This window comes from Electrophorus electricus, chromosome 23, assembly GCF_041902795.1.
Source record: "Electrophorus electricus isolate QZ-2024a chromosome 23, ASM4190279v1, whole genome shotgun sequence".
Classification (NCBI taxonomy): Eukaryota; Metazoa; Chordata; class Actinopteri; order Gymnotiformes; family Gymnotidae; genus Electrophorus; species Electrophorus electricus.
In genome coordinates, this window is record NC_137519.1 from 6864796 (window position 1) to 6884446 (window position 19651).

The following is a 19651-nucleotide window of genomic DNA, read 5'->3' on the forward strand; positions in this document are numbered from 1 at the left end:
GATAAAGGACAATGTTTCCGCAATGCTTTACTTTTATAGTGGTAAAATCAGTGATGGTAATTGCACAACAGACTTGCTGCACCCCTAATCAGTCATATTAATGGCCCTTAATATGATGACCAATCACCAAACTCGACGTTGATTGACGGTTTCCCCGACGTATTGCTGGTGGGCGGATCTAGCTGGTCAACCTTGGAGTCAGATATGTAAAAACGCCTTGTTCTTTGTGCATGCAGTCTATGGCTTGATTGGCTACGTAAGTTTCTTGCTCATTTAATGTAAAGAAAAATCTTGGCAAATGGAGCGTTTTATTTTGCAAGGAGTAATATATCATAGTGTATACGTGCATTAGTTAAAAGCCTGTATTCAAAAGCGGAGTTCATCAGGTTAACATAATTAAAATAAATATAGCCGCGTGTGACATGGGTCCTAGCACGATTCCACACTCCCTCGCATATTGGCAGTTGGCATGCTAGCGCCCAGTGGTTTGCTTTGGAGTTTTGCATCTCGGAAGTGTTTTTTTTTTTAATCGAGTAGGTTTTCTCTGTTTATAAAGACCAATTCAGCAGCCATACTATTTGCATTATTTATTCTGACACAAGACTGAGGCCTATGGAACTCTTCAAATGCTGATTCAAACCAAATGTTGCATTCACAGCTATACATAAATATAAATAAATAAAGTAGCGAGAAGCAATGAAAGGGTTCTAGCACAGCATTTATTCTGGTATATATAATTCACATCTGGTGATAGTCTGACATCTTATTGTTGAGCTATAGCTAACTGATTATGAAAACTCCCACTACTGGAGACTGACCGATATGTGGCAGCCAGAGTGCATTTAAAGACCACAGTTCATTCTTTGCAAGAAAACTTTCCCAATTGTTTCTTAACACATGTTGGAAATGACTGACACAAATTTACATTTTTCAAATAATTGTTTTATGTCTTATAGTGCCACTATTTTGGGGTGGGGGATTGGCCCCATTGGCCCCATTGGCCAATCGTTATCAACTTCATAGGCTTGTAAAAATGACTTACCTGCACACAAAATTCAGGTTGTGCACATGTAGATTAGCTGATGATAAGCATGTCAGATGCCCACGGAAAGCTGATTGGCTGATGGTGACCTTGTTTTTTCAATTATTGAGTCATCCTTATATAGCCCTCAACCAGCATGTGCTCAGAGACAGTATGCTAAATTTCAGCTTCATTGGACCATTGGCTGCTGAGAAACAGTTATCTGCAAACTGCAGCACACTCTATTGACACAAACACCAAATGTAGTCAGTGACCTCAAAATTAATTGTATTATTAATAGGAATAAGTGTTTCAAATGTCATAAAATTTGAAGCCCTGTTTAAGTAAATAAAATTATGTCCTTGGATTGCTGATTGGCATATGGTAGCCATACTATTTGCAAAGGTCAAACCTTTTGACTTTCAGACTCTTATGAGTACTTTGACACAACTTTTGTGTAAATCAGGTGAAAATTCTAGGGTGAGTTTACTGTATGTTGTATGTTATTTACTGTTGCTGGATGTTGTTTTGATAGTTTCAATGGTTTCATAGGTTTAAGAGGAAAACCAGAATTCATTTGTCAGTCTTGTCAAACTGTGATAAAGACATGAGTATTTACATTCAGTACATAACTAGAATGAATCTCTATCAAACCCCAATACTGTCCTTCTAAAGACATGAAAAGCTTTTCAATCTATTTCATTTTTTAACAACAACAACAAAAAAAGAATTTAATAAAACACAAGGGGTCTCCTAGTATGGGGAGGTTGTATTTTTAATACACATCTAAAAACAGTTAAATAAAATGTTTTTTGAGGCAGAGAACAGCTAGAGGGTTCTGTTGAGGAAAGGGGGCAGCGAGCAGGTAACGGGCTGGGCGGTGTTCGCTGGCTGCAAGCTGCATCAGATGCATTTGCTTGTGCAGAGAAGCAGCTCCATGCGCATGGCGATGCGCGTATGCCAGCCTAGGGGTATGATGCGTATGTAGCGCGCCACTATGGGTGGCCGCAGCAGGTTCTGGACAGAGGACGAGCGGTCTGAGTTCCCATAAAACACCTATGAGGAGGACACAGACACACACACACACACACACACACACACACACACACACACACACAGAGTGTAGGGTGGTTGTGCATTAAATAGTTAAACGTTTTCCTTGGTCAAGCACATTATGACTGAACTCATTTGAACCTTGTCCAATGTTTTACTGCCTGTTAAAACATTAAACTGTGGTGCTTACAATGGGCTCCAGGCCTGGGGCTGGAAAAGTAGTGAAGCAGCTTTGAAGTGCAATCCAAATCATGCATTCAGACAATTTATATACAGTGACAGTGTTCACATTTCAGTCTAATGCATTAAACCTCTGAGAAACTCTTCATATTACTTCTGGTGAAAGGTTTCCTGACATCTGTTTCTGTCTACCCTGTCGTTGCTGCTCTGATTTCCTGTGTCTGATGTCAGTTTCTGTCAACCCTGTTGGTACCATTCTAATTTCCCCTGCCTGATGAATGTTTCTGCTCACCCTGTTGTTACCGGTCTGGTCTTTGTAGTAGACCCAGTTGAGGTTTTCGTTGGTGCGGAACTGCACGGTGTACTTGGTGATCCACTCATCAGCGTCACAGCGGCCCTGCGTCAGGATGCCTGACACCACGTTCACCTCCTTCAGATCAGTCTGGATCCACTGGCTTGTGTCCTGGTACTTGGACAGCCAGGCACAACTTCAACACACATGTGAGAGTGAAATGAGGAACAGAGAAACTGTCTCTCAGTGCTTTCATTTACAGATCCACCTGAGACCCACTGAGTCCTGAAGCCTCTGAAGAGCTTGCATATATTGCATGAGCAGATGGTTTCTGTGCAAGCCCAAGGCAGATCATTCTGGACTGTTCCCGTTAGAAATAACTTAGTATTGGGAAAGATTGGGAAACATTAGTATTGAGAAAGATCATTGTTTTTAAAAGAATTGAAAGCCTCTTTGAGAATTGTGTGGCTAAGCAAGGTTCGTTATCTTACCACCAAGGACAGTATTATGCAATTTTGTCTTGCAGGTGTTTGATGGTGTGAGTTGAGATCATCTTTTTTTTTTTTTTTTTTTTTTAAAAAGGAAAATGTCCTTATGGGACAGCTTCAGCTTGCATGATGATGGCTCTCAATTTGCATATACTGAATAATGTAAGGTTTGGATATAATGGTGGAGATTTCAAACACTGGTATGTAAAACAATGTGGGGTGATTATATAATCACTACTGAAAACTATAAAAATGTGCGTTTTTTGTGCGACTTCGTGTGACTAGAAAGGCTGGTCCTGGTTTTTTTTTTTTTTTATTGCAGGTCAACGTTAACAAGCAATATTAAGGCAGTTATTGTCTTCAACTAATTCTCAAGTCTGCATTTTTATTCTTGAATGAAACAGAAATTGTTATACCAGCATATAGAGGAATGGAGGAACGGCAAACCTCTTTGATGTATACATTGGGACTTGTTTTTACCTGCTACAATGAGAATGTGACAAGATACAATAAGGCAATGTCAGTAGATTCAACTAAATCACCTGAAATCTATCAAAGTTTCCAAAACAAAGTATTGTGCTGTCACTGATTGCATTATTACTGATTGCAGCAAAAGAACGCATTAAAGAATTAAAGAATTAAAGAACAAAAGAACAAAAGTCTATTTTTGTATAGTATACGGCTCTAAAAGTGCCATGGATGCCCTGTGTTAAGACATTGGATGAAGGGGGTGTTTTGGGGACTGTCAGTAAAGACCCAGTAGTTTTAGTTTGTTCACATACAGAAGTAAACAGATAATTCTGATATGCTATAAGAAGCACAGTGTTTCTATGAAAAGTGCCGCTCACCCATATCCCTGGTTGTTGAGTCGGGCCTTGTTAGGGGTCCAGGAGGAGAACCAGCCTGTGTACTGGTCCTCATTAGAACAGCTGATCTGGTCAGGAGTGACTGATCCAGCCTCAAAGCCCAAGGGCCTGTGATATGGGCATTCTGAGGGAAAAATTCTGTCAATCAGTCTTTTTTGAGTGTTTAAGAGAGTGCCTTCTACCATACCATTCTTCAAAAAAATTGCAGAATTTGCCATAAAATAAACAAACCTATTCAGATAGCTTTAATGAAGAATTTTCCATTCTGAATACCTTACTAAGTGAGTATTGTACCATTCTAGAGAGACCTTACTGAGTGAGAATTGTACCATTCTAGAGAAGCCCTACTGAATCAGAATTGTTCACAGTAGCAGCTGACACAAAAGGCTCTAAAAGTTTCTATAAGGATGTGTTGCTTGATGGTTGCTATTGTGCTGTAGGTGTTGTGACCCTTGGTTCCTACCACAAGCCCTGTGAAGTAATCTGCATCAGTACATTCCGCTACAATGGAGCTCAGTGCTGCTTCCTTGTGGCTGGTGTGAAAAATACACTATGGAAAACATGGGATAAAGTCTGTCAGCCTGGCGGTCGATCAGCAGATCTGCGGAAGGGCAGTGGGAGACAAGCAGCATGTTGCTCCTTCTGTTTGGAATGGTCCTGTTTATCCTGATGAAAAGCCAGAAGGGATTGTGTTTCAGGAGTCCAGCTCACATGAAGCTGCTGTTCTTGATTCTCCACAAGAACAGCAGTGGATTACAAACTGGAGAGACGGTCCAGTCCCAGGTCATGGCCATCACCTAGTGGATGTTTAATGGAACTTTGTTAATCATGGAAGGTTCCTTTGGGCACAGTTATACGCTCTAGCTCTGAAGATCTGCACGGATTCTTGACCCTGGCTCAAACATTTTTAGTCCGAAGAGCTTTGCTCTAATGTTCCATATTGACAGAGCTCATTAAGACTTGGTCTTGCAGAGAAGAAAAATCCTAACATCCTAATCTATATTCTTACAGAAGCACAAGAAAACGGTGGAAGCCCAGTTTATACTTGCCTAATGCCAATGCTGCAGAATAAATTTTGGCTTTCTCAGGGAATTTCCAATGGGCCAGCTCTGGTTTAAAGACAGGCAGCTGATCAGCAATATTTTGGGAGTCTGTTAAATCTGTTGGCATTGACAGGTTGTCATTTCTAGCAGGCATTTGTGTCTGTGCCACACATAAAGATGGACCTTTGCCAAACTGTATCATTGGCCAGAGGACATAGAGGTAGACCTCTGCCAAGCTGTCCCATTGGCCAGAGGACATAGAAGTAGACCTCTGCCAAGATGTCCCATTGGCCACAGGGCATTAATGACATTCACTGCAATGTGTCACCAGCAATATCACAAACAATACAAGCAATCAAGAATAAGGCTTATTTCTGTTCCAAAACATCGAGGAGATACACTACATGCAGACGTATCAGTTCACATTTGAACTGAAAGGAACAGATGGGATTTCATTATTGCACTTGCATTTTGTTCAATGTCCTGAATTGGCTGATATTGGAATCACAAGTGCATGACGCATGTGCTCATGGCAGATTTTACTGGACAGACACCTGCTCAGTGTATGTGCTCAGCATTGGATTAATGTGTGTCCTAGTCCAACTAATAGGATTATGGATTATCTGCCTACATTCAGTCTCTGCCATTCACGCATTCAATCTTTAGTCTCTCAACTTCAAACTTAAAAAAAAAAAACATTTAAAAAAAAAAATTCTAAATCAAATCGCTCTTTCTCACCCTCCCATCCCCCACACCACTCTCTCTCCATCCTGGAAAAATCAAGCAGAAATGGAGCAGAGCTGCCTGCTGGCTGTGTAGCAGTAGGGATGACTTATCCCACACACAGCCCAGGTGAAGCCACACCCAAGTGATTAATGACTTTCCAGTCCACCGCGGTTAAGGTGCCGGTTCTGGAGCAATCCTGTTCATACACACACACACACACACACACATACACATACACACACATATGCACATGCTGACACCATATGACATTTACTGTTATCCAGGAACTAATAATCCAGGAAGCCAAGATCTAAGAATAATGGTGACATCTTTGCTCTTAATGTTAGCATTAAGAGACTCACTCACTAACTGTGTCTTCATTAAATAATTGGCCCAGACTGTGGGTGTTTTGGTAGCTCTCAGTTGTTTGACCTCCATGCTATAGAAAAACGCAGGGTGAAAAATGAGCATCTTAAACACTGTTCTTATTGTAAAACACATCAGGGCATGGATGCCATTCTGACACTGCAAAGGATTTTCAAATCGCAATGTATCGAGATAAGAGAAGAAGAAAGAAAAGGTGAAACATGTCTGTGTCTCAAAATGAGGAAGTAAAAGTCCAGCACAAAACACCTTTATAAACCTTGTGTCATACACGCACACATACACACATACACGCATACGCACATACAAATACACACACACACACACACACACACACACACACACACACACACACAGACACATACACTGCTCACTTTGACACTCACCTACAACATACCCTTATGAACTTCCTGTCATACGCATACTTACACATAATCACGCTGCTCACTTAACATCTAACACTGTTCACTGTCTCTCTCTCTCACACAAACTCTCTCTGGCCATTCCCCATCTCTCTCTCTTTTTCTCTTTCTCGCTCTCTCTCTCTCTCTCTCACCTGGCATGCAGGTGAGGTCTTGGACCCAGTTTGATCTTGTGCTGATGTGGCCCAGATCAGTGGAGGATTCCCTGCTGTCACAGTCACAATTGCATGTTTTCGCTGTCCAGCTTTCGTTGTCTTCACTCTCCTGAAGACAGTCAGACAGAGCAGACAGACTCTGGGCATGCTGTCCTTCACACTGGTTTAATTTATTATTTTTCCTTGATTTGTGCCATTATGTTCATGTAATAAGGAAATAATAATAATAATAGTATTAATAGCTAGTATTTTCACCCACCTCCTGTGAATGCACTTCAGTAAGAACTGGAAGCAATACAAAAGAAAAATTGAAAGAAAAAAGAAAGAAAGAAAAGACTCTTAATATTCTTAATATTTCATCTTGTACTAACACCAAACGTTCTGAAGTGGTGACTAGTATTGGTCAAAAAATCCAATGCATTTGCACACTAGCCTACAAGGTAATACAGCCAGATATTTACAAAAAGAAAATGTATCAGTCAGATGTTGAAATATCTTAACTCTTTTAACTTATATTTTACTTTATTTTATAATGTTTTTTGGTAATGTTAGTAATTTCTATTTTATAAATATGAATAGTTATTTAATAATAGATAAACTAGTTAATACACTAACAGTTTTAACTGTCAATGAAAGCAAAAACTCACTGAAGCCCAAAGGCCACCTACCCTCACAGAGGAAGAAGAGGAGGAAGAATGATGAAGTAAGTAGTGTTCCATGCTGCATCTTGCCGGGTACTGGAGTGGTGGACCACCCCAATGGCAGAGGGACCAGATTAGTATAATCCACACAGCCCTAATGGCCTTATCTAATACCATTTATCTCCACAGAGCTCCGCCCTCAGCTTCTGAAGGCCGTTTGGTACAGACAGTCGTGTTGTCGCACACCGACCTTGCTATTTGACAATACGAGGGGCGTGATCAAATAGGACCCCATGATGTTTAGACCCGCTGCCCCTTATGACCCACTTAACGGTCCAGCGCATGCAATTAAGCGCATGTGCCTGGTGCACAGCCATCTTCTGCTGTGAAGCCCATACACATACAGTATGAAGCAGGCTTCTGAAAGGGGCAGCTGAAAGGTCCTTCACCATTGGAATGTGGCCATCACAGTAAGAGCCTGCCTGAGCTCCAGTTAGTGTGGTTAAAAGTGATAAACCGATGATGCATGTCAATAGAATGAACGTGTCCGTTTATATCTACCGTAACACTTTGATTATTCTTAACTGAATTCACTGCGTCAAACTGTAATGTGAATCTGAACCAGATTCTAAACCTAAAAGGATAATATTTCTAAACAAATTTATGTCAGCAAGCCATGAAGCAAGTCACCTATTGGGAGGACATAGTTTTTATTTGTCATTAATTATAGGGCAATATACATTATAAATGCTTTTTGAGTCAGACATGCGACGATTTGAAACACACAAACAGAGGAGGCCATTTCTCCCAGACAGCCTGGAGCTCACAGGACTCCACAGCCTGCACAAGAATGGGTAGGAATGGGGCAACAGATGGGGGCAGGAAGGGGTCGTAGAGAGGGGTAGGAACGGGGCAACAGATGGGGGTAGGGAGAGGTTGCACAGAAGGGCGGGGAAGGGAAACAGAGAGGGGCATGAACAAGACAGCAGAGAGGCAAGGAGGAGGAGCAGGGAGGGGTAAAAGAGGCGAAGGAACAGGGCAAAGAGAGGGTCATGAAGGCTAACAGAGGGCCAGGTATGGAGCAGGGAGTGGGTAGCAGAGGTGACACACACGAATGAGGTGATTCTGTCATGTTCAAATGGACGACACTCACTGAGCAGAGATTTTCAGGTATGTCGTGAAGTGAGGGGCTGTATCAAAAACTACAACCTCCCTCCCAGCCTCTGAAGCTGAGATGTGTCGGGAATGTATCCGTGGGACATATCCACGAATCAGATTGCTGCTCTGGCTGGACATGATGCTCTGACGGCATGACAGTTGACTGGTGTGAACACTTGCAGATCAGATCAGGAAAAGATGTGTTGTGGCGTCATCACCAATGTGTCCATATCAGAGTCCATGTGCACAAGCATACGCTGCACAAAGCTTTAATTTCTGTGCCTTTGCACACTAACACACACACACACACACACACACACACACACACTCACACACACACACCACTCTGACAGTAAATATCTAAAACAGACACGCATGTCCCTCTGACAGTAAATATCTAACATACATATCCCCTTCTGCTTGTATATATTCATACAAGCCTATATACTGATGTCTTTCCAATTACAGTCTAATATAGTCTTTTTCAAAAGTGGAATTTCAAGACTCAAATTGCCAGGGTAGATTTTAAAAAGCAGATTTTGGGTGATCAGTCAGCACTCTGTGGTCCTGTCATTGCTGATGGTCGGTAAACGTTTCAGCTTGCAAGAGAATTTACACAAAGTTGGCACAAAAAACCTATACCAAAAAATGTATATATGTACTAATGGCAGTCAAAAACAACACCACCAAAGTAACAACAAAACAAAAAACATTTCTAAGAAGAGAGAGAAAGAGAGAGAGGGGTATGGAGGTATGAAGCATAACATAATATGAAAAACAGAAAGCTAGTCTCCTCATGGTATTGGGTAGAAACAAATCACGTTCAGTTGCAAAATGACCAAATTGTCGTAGGAGCAGCCAGGCTGAGGTTAGGCAGAAATTACATTCTGACAGCATATACTAGGGCATCTAGGGATTAGGATATCTACGTGCTGGAGTATCTAGCTTGTTATATCACTGACTGTTGCTAATGTTGCTAATACTGACTAAAAATCAGTAGGAGTCAGTTTGTAGGATGCAAAGGAGACCATGTGTGTTTCCAATTGCCTTTCCCTGCCTGTCCTTGGCTTTACATTTAGACAGGGATGCAGCTGTGATCAGCAATCCTGCTCTTACATGCCAGGTAAGTGCAGGCTGTGGATATATGAGTAAGAAGGTATTAAACTGTAAGTATCATTCCAAGTATTTTTTGAGTACCTGATGTAATAACAGCTTTCCTGTACTGGCGATACGGACCGGAAGTATGACACATCTGTTTGACCATTTTGCTCTTTTAGTAGTTTCACTGCTGGGGTGGTGCTGGGGTGCTCCACGACCTGCTTCTGAATCTGGGTATGGATCTGGTAGATGATTTTGTATCTGTCTCTTAAGGTGTCTCTGTACCTGGTTTTGATCTTGGCTCTGGACTTCATTCTGGACATTATTCTGGACGTGGTTCTGGAAATTATTCTGTGCCTGCTTCTAGACCTGGTTTTGGATCTGGTTTGATTTAGCGCAGAAAGTAAATTAGCACTGGTTAAGCAGCCCAAGCTTGCTATTGCTTGAACTGTGTAGCTGGACAGTGGCAACAACTCGCTCTGCAAATAACGACTAGGCACAGTGATGACATGGCTCTGCCAGCAGGGGGTGCTGCAGCGCATACGGCACATTCTGCTTGAGCACATGGCAAACTGACTTGACAGTTTTCAAGTCAGTACAAAGAAACAAAACTGAAATTAATTATAATAACGTACTGTACTGTATGCCGCCAAAATTATATAATGATATAGGTGGACAATAATTTGTCTGGATTCCTATGTGTCAGTGGAATGATATGACAGCGTGTGACAATGATATGAACTCTAGTGATGGTGACAGAATAACACTGGAACATAAAATGGTACAATAACTCAAGGACTGTGCATCTTTAATTAATTAAAGTATTCATTTCTTAAATGATTCATTTTTAATTAATTAAAGTATTCATTTCTTAAATGATTAATTTTCACTTAAATTAAAATGTTCTTATGGAAAAACAAAGTGGAGCCTAATTCAGACATGTAAAATAATAAAGGCTTTTAAAGGTGCAAAAAAGTTCACTGCACTTTTCAATGTTGTACACAACTGTTATGTGTCCCAATTACAGAGTTGTTCATAAACAAAATCCATATTTAATCCAGTTATCTTGAATATGGTTAAGATAGAAGTATAGAGAGAAGCAAAACTTTTGGTAATTGTTTATAAAACACCATATTGGCACAAAACACCCGTGAGAAATACCTGTTTAAAGTGCACCATTGATAAACAATACTTAAAAAACAAAAGAATATGCACTCTTTAAACAATGAAAAGAAAGAAAAAACAACACTGCTTATTAAATTGTTTTCTTTCAGATAAATTTCTCTTTGAATTTCTTTTCTGGTATTAAATGTTGTTGAGTATTGTTTTTCATAACAACTTAAAATGTGTCAATAAATACATTGAAAAGGATTAAAATATTTAGCAATGAACATCGGTCTCCAGAATCTGTCATCTTGTGATGATTTCTCAGTATATTGCTCCATTCCTAAAACTAACAGAATTCTCATAACTCTTAATATTTCAGTTACACTTTATATTCTAAGTATCCATCTCATATATATCTATATAACATCCTCTAAACCATGTACAGTGATGTTAAAATAAATCATTTCAATACAATATATAATCCTATAATTTTTTCTTTGACTGCATTCTGGTTAAAGATTTACATCTTTGCCAGTATGTACTCCGACAGCCTGTGCTTTGATCTGTTCTGCCTCTACTGACAGTGACTCATGGAGAAACCCTGACATTGCTACTTCAGTGCTGCTTTCCACCTGCTGCCACTCCTGCTCAGAACATCTCTCTGTAACCTGAATCCAAACTAATTTGAGTCTCTAGCTCATGAGAATCGTATATTTAATCCATATTTTATTATTCCTACCTGATCATTAATCAGATTAATGAATGCTTTCTGGATCAGCTATTCTTTTAAGTCCTGTGATAAAATTAATGCAGTACATTTGTATAGTTGAATGGGTATTTGCAGTCCTCAAAGTCACACTGCTACGGTTGTTGCATCCAGAACCAATGAGGCTCTTTTGCAGCAGTGCTGCATGTGACCAGTGTGTGGCACTATATAAAGTCTGATGGGGTGCAGTGTGGCAGGGGCAGCCGGACCGCTGCTCGGGAGAGACTACGTTTGCCTGTGGTTGTCGGCACTGTGCCAAGCTGAGCCTAAAGCAAGACCGCAACCACCCTCCGTCTGCTGCATCACTCGCCCCACCCCATTATTCATACAACCCCACCCCTTACACCCAGAACACCAACAGACCCCCGCCTCAGACAGGCCACCACAGCCCAGCCCAGCTGCTTTACAGACGCTGCACAGCTCTGATGCTTCAATGTCACATTAATGTCAGCTGTTAGTTTGGGATCGTTTGGGAAGAATTAACCTCTGATGGTTTAGCTAATCTGCTTGGAATAGTTTGGGAATATTTATATAATAATTATAAAATAACAGAATAATTCACCTGTTCACAAAGAAGTCACGTGACTAACCTGACTTCTTTGTTCTCTGGGAGACCTCACAAAATTTAAAGTTTAAATCTTTAACCTGCAGAGTGTTTATGTATGAGAGACCTATGCATCCAGACATGGGATTCGTAATTAAACAAAATGTCCAATGAAATAATAATAATAATAATAATAATAATAATAATAATAATCCTAACAATGTACCTTTTGTTACAACAGTAAAATGCACTATACAATGTAAATATTAAGACACCCATAATTAATTAAATAATCTCCATGAAATATAGAATTATTACACATTAATTATACATTCTCTGGTGTATAAACTAAAGCTCTTACTATTCCACAGATTGCCCCCCCACCAATAAATTTCCATATACAAATACATAGTACATATCATCAATGTCGATAAGATATTCAACAGAAAACTGAACCCATATGTCATTAACAATAATACAAATTCTATCAAATGTGGATGCTTTTTTTATAAAACAAAATCAAGACATGACTACCGTCATCTTCTGGCCAGAGGTGGCGCTGTGTATCACTGTGCATGAGCTGTGTGGTGATGCGTTCCCCAGGCGGCCTGATGAGGGGGAGGAGACACGGCTGTGCCCTACAGCGCCGTTTCTTTCAGGTCGTTGAGGTTTGGCATCCGGGTGCGAGGGGCCCGGGCGTACCCAATGCCATTCTGCCCGCTCTTGCTAGCCATTTGGTCAGGGTACGGAGGAGCCCCCTCGGCACGAGCCAGGGCCGAGGTGTGCCAGCCCGACTCCATCTGCCCTGGCAGGGGGTAGTTATGGGGCTTGCGGCTTTTGGTGTTTGGGGTGAGGCTGCCCACAGGAAGCCCCCGTGGCTCAGGGAGGGGGGGAGGGGGTCCTTTGGGTGGGCCGGGATTGGGGTGGGGCTGGAAGAGCAGCTCAGCAGAACGGTCCGGAGGAAGAGGTGGAGGCGGCGGTTGGGTGGCAGGCGGGTTGGAAGAAGGTGGAGAGGAGAGATGCAGCAGCTTGCGCAGAGACTTCAAGGGCTGGTTCTGCAAGGACAGCCGGGTAAAAACACAGAGGGTGAACGCCAGAGGGCATAAAAAGCCCGTTCAAAAACATGAAAATGTATTTTCAATTGATTATTTTAAAAAATGTACTAATTTAATCATTTAATTTTGCTATTTAATCTAAATAGCATACAAACAAGAGTGCATGGGTGTCATAAGATCAGAACTTACATAAGAACTAACAGACACCAATTTTGGCAATTTTTTGTGCTGGACTTTAAATTAATGTTAAGATTTTAGAAGCCATTACTGTGATTCGTACTGCTGTGGATCTGTGGACATCCAGTAGGGGGCACTGTCTTGCCTGTGTTTGTGCATTCACATGTTTCTCTGTGGGCCACGTGCTGTCTCTGTCTCGGTTCCTGTCCCGCTCCCTGTCCCGGTCCCGGTCCCGCTCCCTGTCCCGGTCCCTGTCCCTGTCCCTGTCCCGGTCTCGGTCCCTGTCCCGGTTTCGGTGCCGACTACTGTGGTGGGAGGAGGATTTCACCGGCCTCTGTAGAAGTAGCTGGTCCTGCAGTCCATCAGCCGGGACCTGACGCGCACAACCACACAGAATGCCAGTGAGAGACAGAAAAAAAACCCCCGCAGGGAACCACGGCAACGATTGGCTCTGTACTCTTCCGATGATAGGCCGTCCAAAAACACAAATTCGTGCATGAGAGCAGGAGGCTGGGGGCGTGTGGGAACTCCTGCCGCAATCTGCCCTTCCACACTCGCACTGGAGACCAACCTCAAAGGATGCTGAAGCGGAAACTCTCGCTAGCTACGCTACTCTGGTATATTCGCATCCAGAATACACAGCTTGAAGGGGCCTTCACATTCAGTTTGTGACAGTGAAACTCTGCTATTATTACATGCAATTCCAGTTAAATCCTCACATTCAGTGGTTCCACACCAACAGTTTCTGAGGAGGAAGAAAGATGGTGTGAAGCCAGCATAAAGTTCAAACTTTGACACGGGAATTCGTGCTGTGAAGTTGGGAATCAAGAGGCAGTAATTGTCTGTTAGTCTGTAATTATTTGTTGATTGTAAACGTTAAAGGTTATCAAACCAGCTAGCATGTTAGCAAGTGCACTTGCTAAATTGATTTTGTATGGCAAGAATGAAGCTAGAAAGCCAATAAACCTATGCTAGAGTTAGCTGGCTAACCAGAGTATGTTGGCTTGTTTTGCTAAGTGCCCTCAACCACATTTTAAGGGATGTGAATGGCCTAACTGCTCTCTCAGGACACACCCAGCCCCTGCCTCTTACTAACTAGATGGGTGTGAGTTAGTTTGTGTGAACAGCACACTTTTCTGCCCGTTCTCCTGCACCGTCCCCACTGGTGGAGAACGGCAAGTGTGTAAGTGAGCACCGCCGTTAGCAGGCACTGCTGGGGACAAACATGGGCTCCATGCATCCCACTACACGTGCTGGTGATGCTAGTCAGCCCAGATGTTGACCACACATGTAGCGAACACTAAGGACCAGATCAAGCTCTGAGCACAGCCTGGGTAAAGAATTGGGCAGCGTATTTGAAGCTATTATTTGTTTGACTGCAGGGTCCAGGAAAAGGTCTAGGTCACATTTCTAAGAGCAAATCGGACTGCTCCACACTCATTTCCTCATTCACGTGGATCTGGTCCTATTGTTCACACTGCTCATTCATGAAATGACACTGATGGCTTAGTAAAGAAGAAGGGAAAAAAGGCCACAGGTAATACATTTATATCTAAAAGCGCGTGCGGTGGAGGTTCAGTGAGACATGGATAATGCAGAGGGTTAGGTGGAGAAGGGTCGGCTCTGTGAGTGCAATACCATGGTCTGGGTAAGAACAGGAAGCACACAGGCGTTATGCTTTAAGCTATTCTTTGAGTTAAACAGGGGGAAAAGGCTTTTCTTGATGCTTGGGTTCCTTCCCTCACGAACCTCCGTCTGGAATATAAGATGCACACAAAGGCCAGCACCTGATTGGTTGAGGGGAAGAGACAGACATCTTTGTTGTTGAAAACAGCAGATGAACATATGGCCCCGACAGTCAGTGTTTGCACACAGGGTGCATGAGATTCCACCAGCAGATATCTTGCCTGGATTTACACTTGGTCTCCATATGCCATGGTAGGAGACTGCCCTGAACACAGCTCCTGGGTAGAAGAATGCATTGAACACCTCCAGGGTAGTAGAAATCTCTGAACACCTCCAGGGTAGGAGAATGCTCTGAACATACCTCCAGGGTAGAAGACATCTGTGAACACCTCCAGGGTAGGAGAATGCTCTGAACACATCGAGGGTAGGATTTTGGGTCTGCTCCCTTTTTTAGCATTAGCTAGGCTAAATGCAGGCATGGCAGTATCTTGGTTAAATGCACCCACACTGCGTTAGCTAGGCTAAATGATTGACAGACAAATGCAAACGAGGCAAACAAGAGACAACACAAATAAAGGCACAAAGCAGTCCTCCTTACTGCCGCTAAAGGAAAACGGGCTACCTTTCCTAACAATGAATGAAATAATAGGGCTCAGTGAGCCAAATAATATGCTGACTCGTGCCAACTACATTTCATCCATTGTTCCCCATGTTGGTCTTCCTGGGTGGCAGTTTCCTTCAGCAGCAGTAGTGAGGTGTTTACCTAAACACCACATTCTGACTGCAGCTCCAGACACTTTCACTAAGTGAGGGGAGTAAAGTGGAGCACCGCAGAGCGGAGCAGCTGCTCTGTACGCCTCAGATGCTCACCGCCTCTGACTTCTTCTTCTTCTTCTTTATTGCTCTGAAGAAACCCTGTTTTTCTTTCTGTTTTGGTGCCTCTGGTTGGGTCATCACCATGGCATCAGGGGTAGTCCTAAAATTACAATTACCAAGACACATGAATTTAAGACCTGTCAGGCTATAATTTTTAAAACATATCACTATGAACACTGCTCTGCAAAAAATAACACCTAGATCTATCCCATGGTGAATAAAGTGGATTGGATATTTTCTCTAACAATGTTTAGTCGCACATGCAATAATAAAATTCTCCAATTTATCTAATTGAAAAATGCATTTCAAATGCACATTTTTGTAGGAGTAAAGGAAAAGTCACCTGCTTAAGCAGGATCTCAGAATGGACATTAGTGTAGGTTTTTGGATACCAACCTCTCTTGCAAGACACGCAGCATACACACATTCACCCTGCTTTCATACTCTTACACTTAATCATGAACTATCCATGATGAGGGCTCTAAACAGTTCTCAAATGGGCCCTTTTCTCAGAGCTGATATAAACCGCACCAAAATTCCAGAAGTGTAGAGATATCCACACACGGCGGCATTCATCCTGCCATGGTAACAGCAAGAGGCTCACCACGGGTCAAAGTTAGTCTGGCGTTTGGAATGGTTGCTCTGGGCTGCCATGTCTGCCGGAACAGCTGGCCCTCGACCTGGATTTCCGTTGTCATGGAAGGAGTTGTCTGGTCGTGGAGAAGGGACTGGACCACACAAAGGATATGCAATAACACACAATGACACATTTTTTTGCATACACAAATATACGCACACACACACACACTCACGCACACACACGCACACAGAAAATAATGGACTGCTTGTTATTGATATCCTCCGTGCTGGTGTTTTACATATCTGGTCTTCACGACCAGTCCAGGGTTGACAGTACCTCTATAGAAGCTGCCTACTCGTCGAGGCATCGAATCACTGTAGATGATTCTGTTCTCCTTGGACGATGTTCCGTCCTCCATGTGTGGGTCGTGGTACATCGTCACCTGGAGGACAGGAGAAGACGAACACTACGGCACCTGACTGGCCACCACACCACCACCATCCCCCTTCCTGCACTCATGGCCTAAACGTACCGGAACAGTTTTTTAATTTAATTTAAAAAAAAAAAATTATTGACACGGAAAGAAAACAACGTTGATCAACAAATAAAATGAGCAAAGAGGAAAGAAAGTTTGTCTGAGATGTTGCATTGTGCTAAAAGCGTAAACTAAAGCAACGTGGCTGAGGAGACATTGATAAGACACTTATATCAACATTAAAGGTCGATGGGTGTGTAGGCTGTCAAGGGTCGGCTTGTCTGGTGGACAAAGCAAAATCCGGCAAAGAGGAGAAGAGGGGAGACGCGTCAGCAGCTGAACAGCCCGGACGCTCGCCTAACCGCCTGTGTGTGCGTGGGTGTGTGCGGTGAGAGTGGGTCTCAGACTGGTCTCCATGTGTGAAGTGAGCGTGGAGGTCCGTGTGAGCTCGCCTGCGACTCGGACCTCGTTTTTGGGCCGCTGTGAGTGGAAGGGAGCAGTGTTGTCCCTCGTCGAATCTTTAATCGGGCCGTGAGAGTGAGGCTTCTCTTTGGGAGACTGTTCACTCTGTCAACACAAACACACAGCAGGTAAAGCAGACACGAGAATGGGGCATGCGTGTGTGTGTGCGTGTGTGTGTGTGTGTGTGTGTGTGTGAGAGTGTGTGTGTGTGTGTGTGTGAGAGAGTGTGTGTGTGAAAGTGTGTGTGTGTGTATGTGTGTGTGTGAATTTGTGGTATTCATAAGTCACTGGACAGCAGCATTGCTTCTGATGGTCTGATGGTCTATACTTTAACACAGTGGATTTAAACTGAAAGAATGACTGAGAAGACAAAGTGCAAAATTGTAGTAATAAATATGGGACAGTCAATTCTGGAGTCGATTTTTAATGTGGCACATAAATCTGGAGTCTGTCACTGTCAGCTCAAGAGGACATGTACCAGTGTCAGTGGCAGTTTATCAGCTAAAGGTTTAAAGATGAACATGAATGAATCAGGGACAGTGAAAACGCTGTTTAGTATATTGCTGCTACATATTTGTATGGCTGTAATATAGTGTGAACCTTTATAGTGAATCTTTCATGTGATGTAGTGTCTTTAATGTGATTTAGTAGAAGATGAATCTTTAATGTGATGTTGTTAAAGATGAACTTTTAATTTGGCGTAGTTAAAATGCATTATTTATTTATTTATTTTTATTATGCATTAATTTTTCCTAATAATTTATTCTTTTGTATGGCCTAGTTCACCTGAAATTGGTCAAACAGCATATAGGAAAACTATATGATTTGAGGTTCATCTACATTCTGTGACCTTCTGTGATGGAGTTAAGCAAACGTAACAACTGTGAAAACAAGGAAACAACAAAAGAACTGCAACTATACTTCCAACTGTGAAACAAAATTAGTAAACAGTTCAAGACTAAGAACACTATTCCACATGTAGGAAGAGAAGTGTCAAATATTAAATAGGAAAAAAATATCAAAAAAGGATTTACCACAAGATACAAACAAAACGGCTAACATCAAGACCTCCAAGGCCAAGATACAGTTGGGTAAATCAGCCAACAAATGCAGAGGGTTGTTCTGGACAGATGAGAAGTAGATTAGCCTGTACCAGAATAATTCAGGATTCAACGCATATTCCCACATCTGTGAAACATGAAGTGTGTGGGTGCCAGTGGAACTGGCTCATAAGACTTTACTGATGACAGGGCTTTACTGATGATGTCACAAATTCAGGCTGCTCCACCAGTGATGTCATAGACAGATTCAAGCTGCCCAGAGCCTGATGATGTCATAGACTGAAGCAGCCCAAGGTGTGATGATGATCTCACAGGCTCAGGGTGCCCAGAGACAGGTGATGTCATAAACGCAGCCCCTCCCCAGAAAGTGATGATGTCATAGACTCTGGCTGTCTCTGATGTCATTGTATTTGTTCATAGACTGATGATGCCACAGACAGACTCAGGCTGCCCAGAGACTGATGATGTCACAGACTTGGGCAGTCACTGATAGTAATTGACAAGTTGTGGATCTTGGTTAGGCTGAAAAAGGATGAGGCACTCTTCGAGGATGATGAGGATGATGCTAAACATAAAAATATTTAAGCTTCTGCACTTCATCCGTAATCTCAGTCATTATGTGTGTGTGTGTGTGTGTGTGTGTATCTCTGTGTTTGTGTGTGTGTGTGTGTGTGTATCTCTGTGTTTGTGTGTGTGTGTGTGTGTGTGTGTGTGTGGCCTAGCAATGGCCCCTCATACAGGCAGAAAGCAGCAAAGCAAATACACAAATGAGCACACACACACACACACACACACACACACACACACACACACACACACACCGCAGCAGCCACAATCTACATCTCACTCTGAAAGGATAACTGCATGCCATCTTGTAGTGGTAGCTTCAGTGTGTGCTGCGGTGTCAGAACTGCAATACTCCGGCATGGTGAGATGTGTTTGTCAGTGACAGAGCAGCAGGCAGAGATGAGGACAGAGCATTGAGACGTGCCACTCTGCCAGCGCAGCTCTGCCAGAGGGACTGGGGAAACAGCTGGGGAATGCTTAAACACACAGTGGGAGACGTTAATGACGCAACTTTAATCAGAACCTGTACAGCATGAGAGACTGTAGGAGCAAGACATAGCAAAGGTGAAGAGAGGTGAGGAGAGCAGGAGAGAGAGACAGAAAAAATAAAATCCATGGATTAATAGATCGGTAGATAGACAGAGTGTGAGATAGATAGATAGATAGATAGTTAGAGCAAGCAAGAACAATTGAGAACGCATAAAGAAAAGAAAAAGAAAAGAGATATAAAGAAAGAAAGAAGAAAATTAGATATAGAGGCTTAATGAA

At 42.5% G+C, this 19651-nt stretch overlaps 2 protein-coding genes across 10 annotated transcripts in view; both read right to left on the reverse strand.

Annotated features, from left to right (window-relative positions):
• Nucleotides 1–699: 699 nt before the first annotated feature.
• On the reverse strand, nucleotides 700–7454 carry rs1a (retinoschisin 1a). The gene is made up of 6 exons (XM_035520694.2): nucleotides 7299–7454; nucleotides 6890–6915; nucleotides 6610–6739; nucleotides 3883–4024; nucleotides 2547–2742; nucleotides 700–2077 (listed from the first exon to the last, which is right to left on the reverse strand). The coding sequence occupies exons 1-6, from the start codon at nucleotides 7354–7356 to the stop codon at nucleotides 1925–1927; spliced, it is 705 nt and encodes a 234-aa protein (XP_035376587.1). The 5' UTR covers nucleotides 7357–7454; the 3' UTR covers nucleotides 700–1924.
• A 510-nt stretch (nucleotides 7455–7964) lies between these two features.
• The window catches only part of cdkl5 (cyclin dependent kinase like 5), a 40589-nt gene continuing 28902 nt past the window's right edge, over nucleotides 7965–19651 (reverse strand). For 3 of the 9 annotated variants that reach the window (XM_081706150.1, XM_081706149.1, XM_081706156.1), the window contains 7 exons: nucleotides 17259–17360; nucleotides 16655–16760; nucleotides 16343–16466; nucleotides 15733–15838; nucleotides 14815–14931; nucleotides 13268–13549; nucleotides 7965–12999 (listed from right to left, as the gene is read on the reverse strand). In XM_081706150.1, the coding sequence (XP_081562276.1) occupies nucleotides 12583–12999; nucleotides 13268–13549; nucleotides 14815–14931; nucleotides 15733–15838; nucleotides 16343–16466; nucleotides 16655–16760; nucleotides 17259–17360 (1254 nt within the window). In that variant the 3' untranslated portion in view covers nucleotides 7965–12582. The remainder of the gene's footprint in view (nucleotides 13000–13267; nucleotides 13550–14814; nucleotides 14932–15732; nucleotides 15839–16342; nucleotides 16467–16654; nucleotides 16761–17258; nucleotides 17361–19651) is intronic. The other 6 variants (XM_027011418.3, XM_081706151.1, XM_081706152.1 and 3 more) reach the window with 6 other exon arrangements.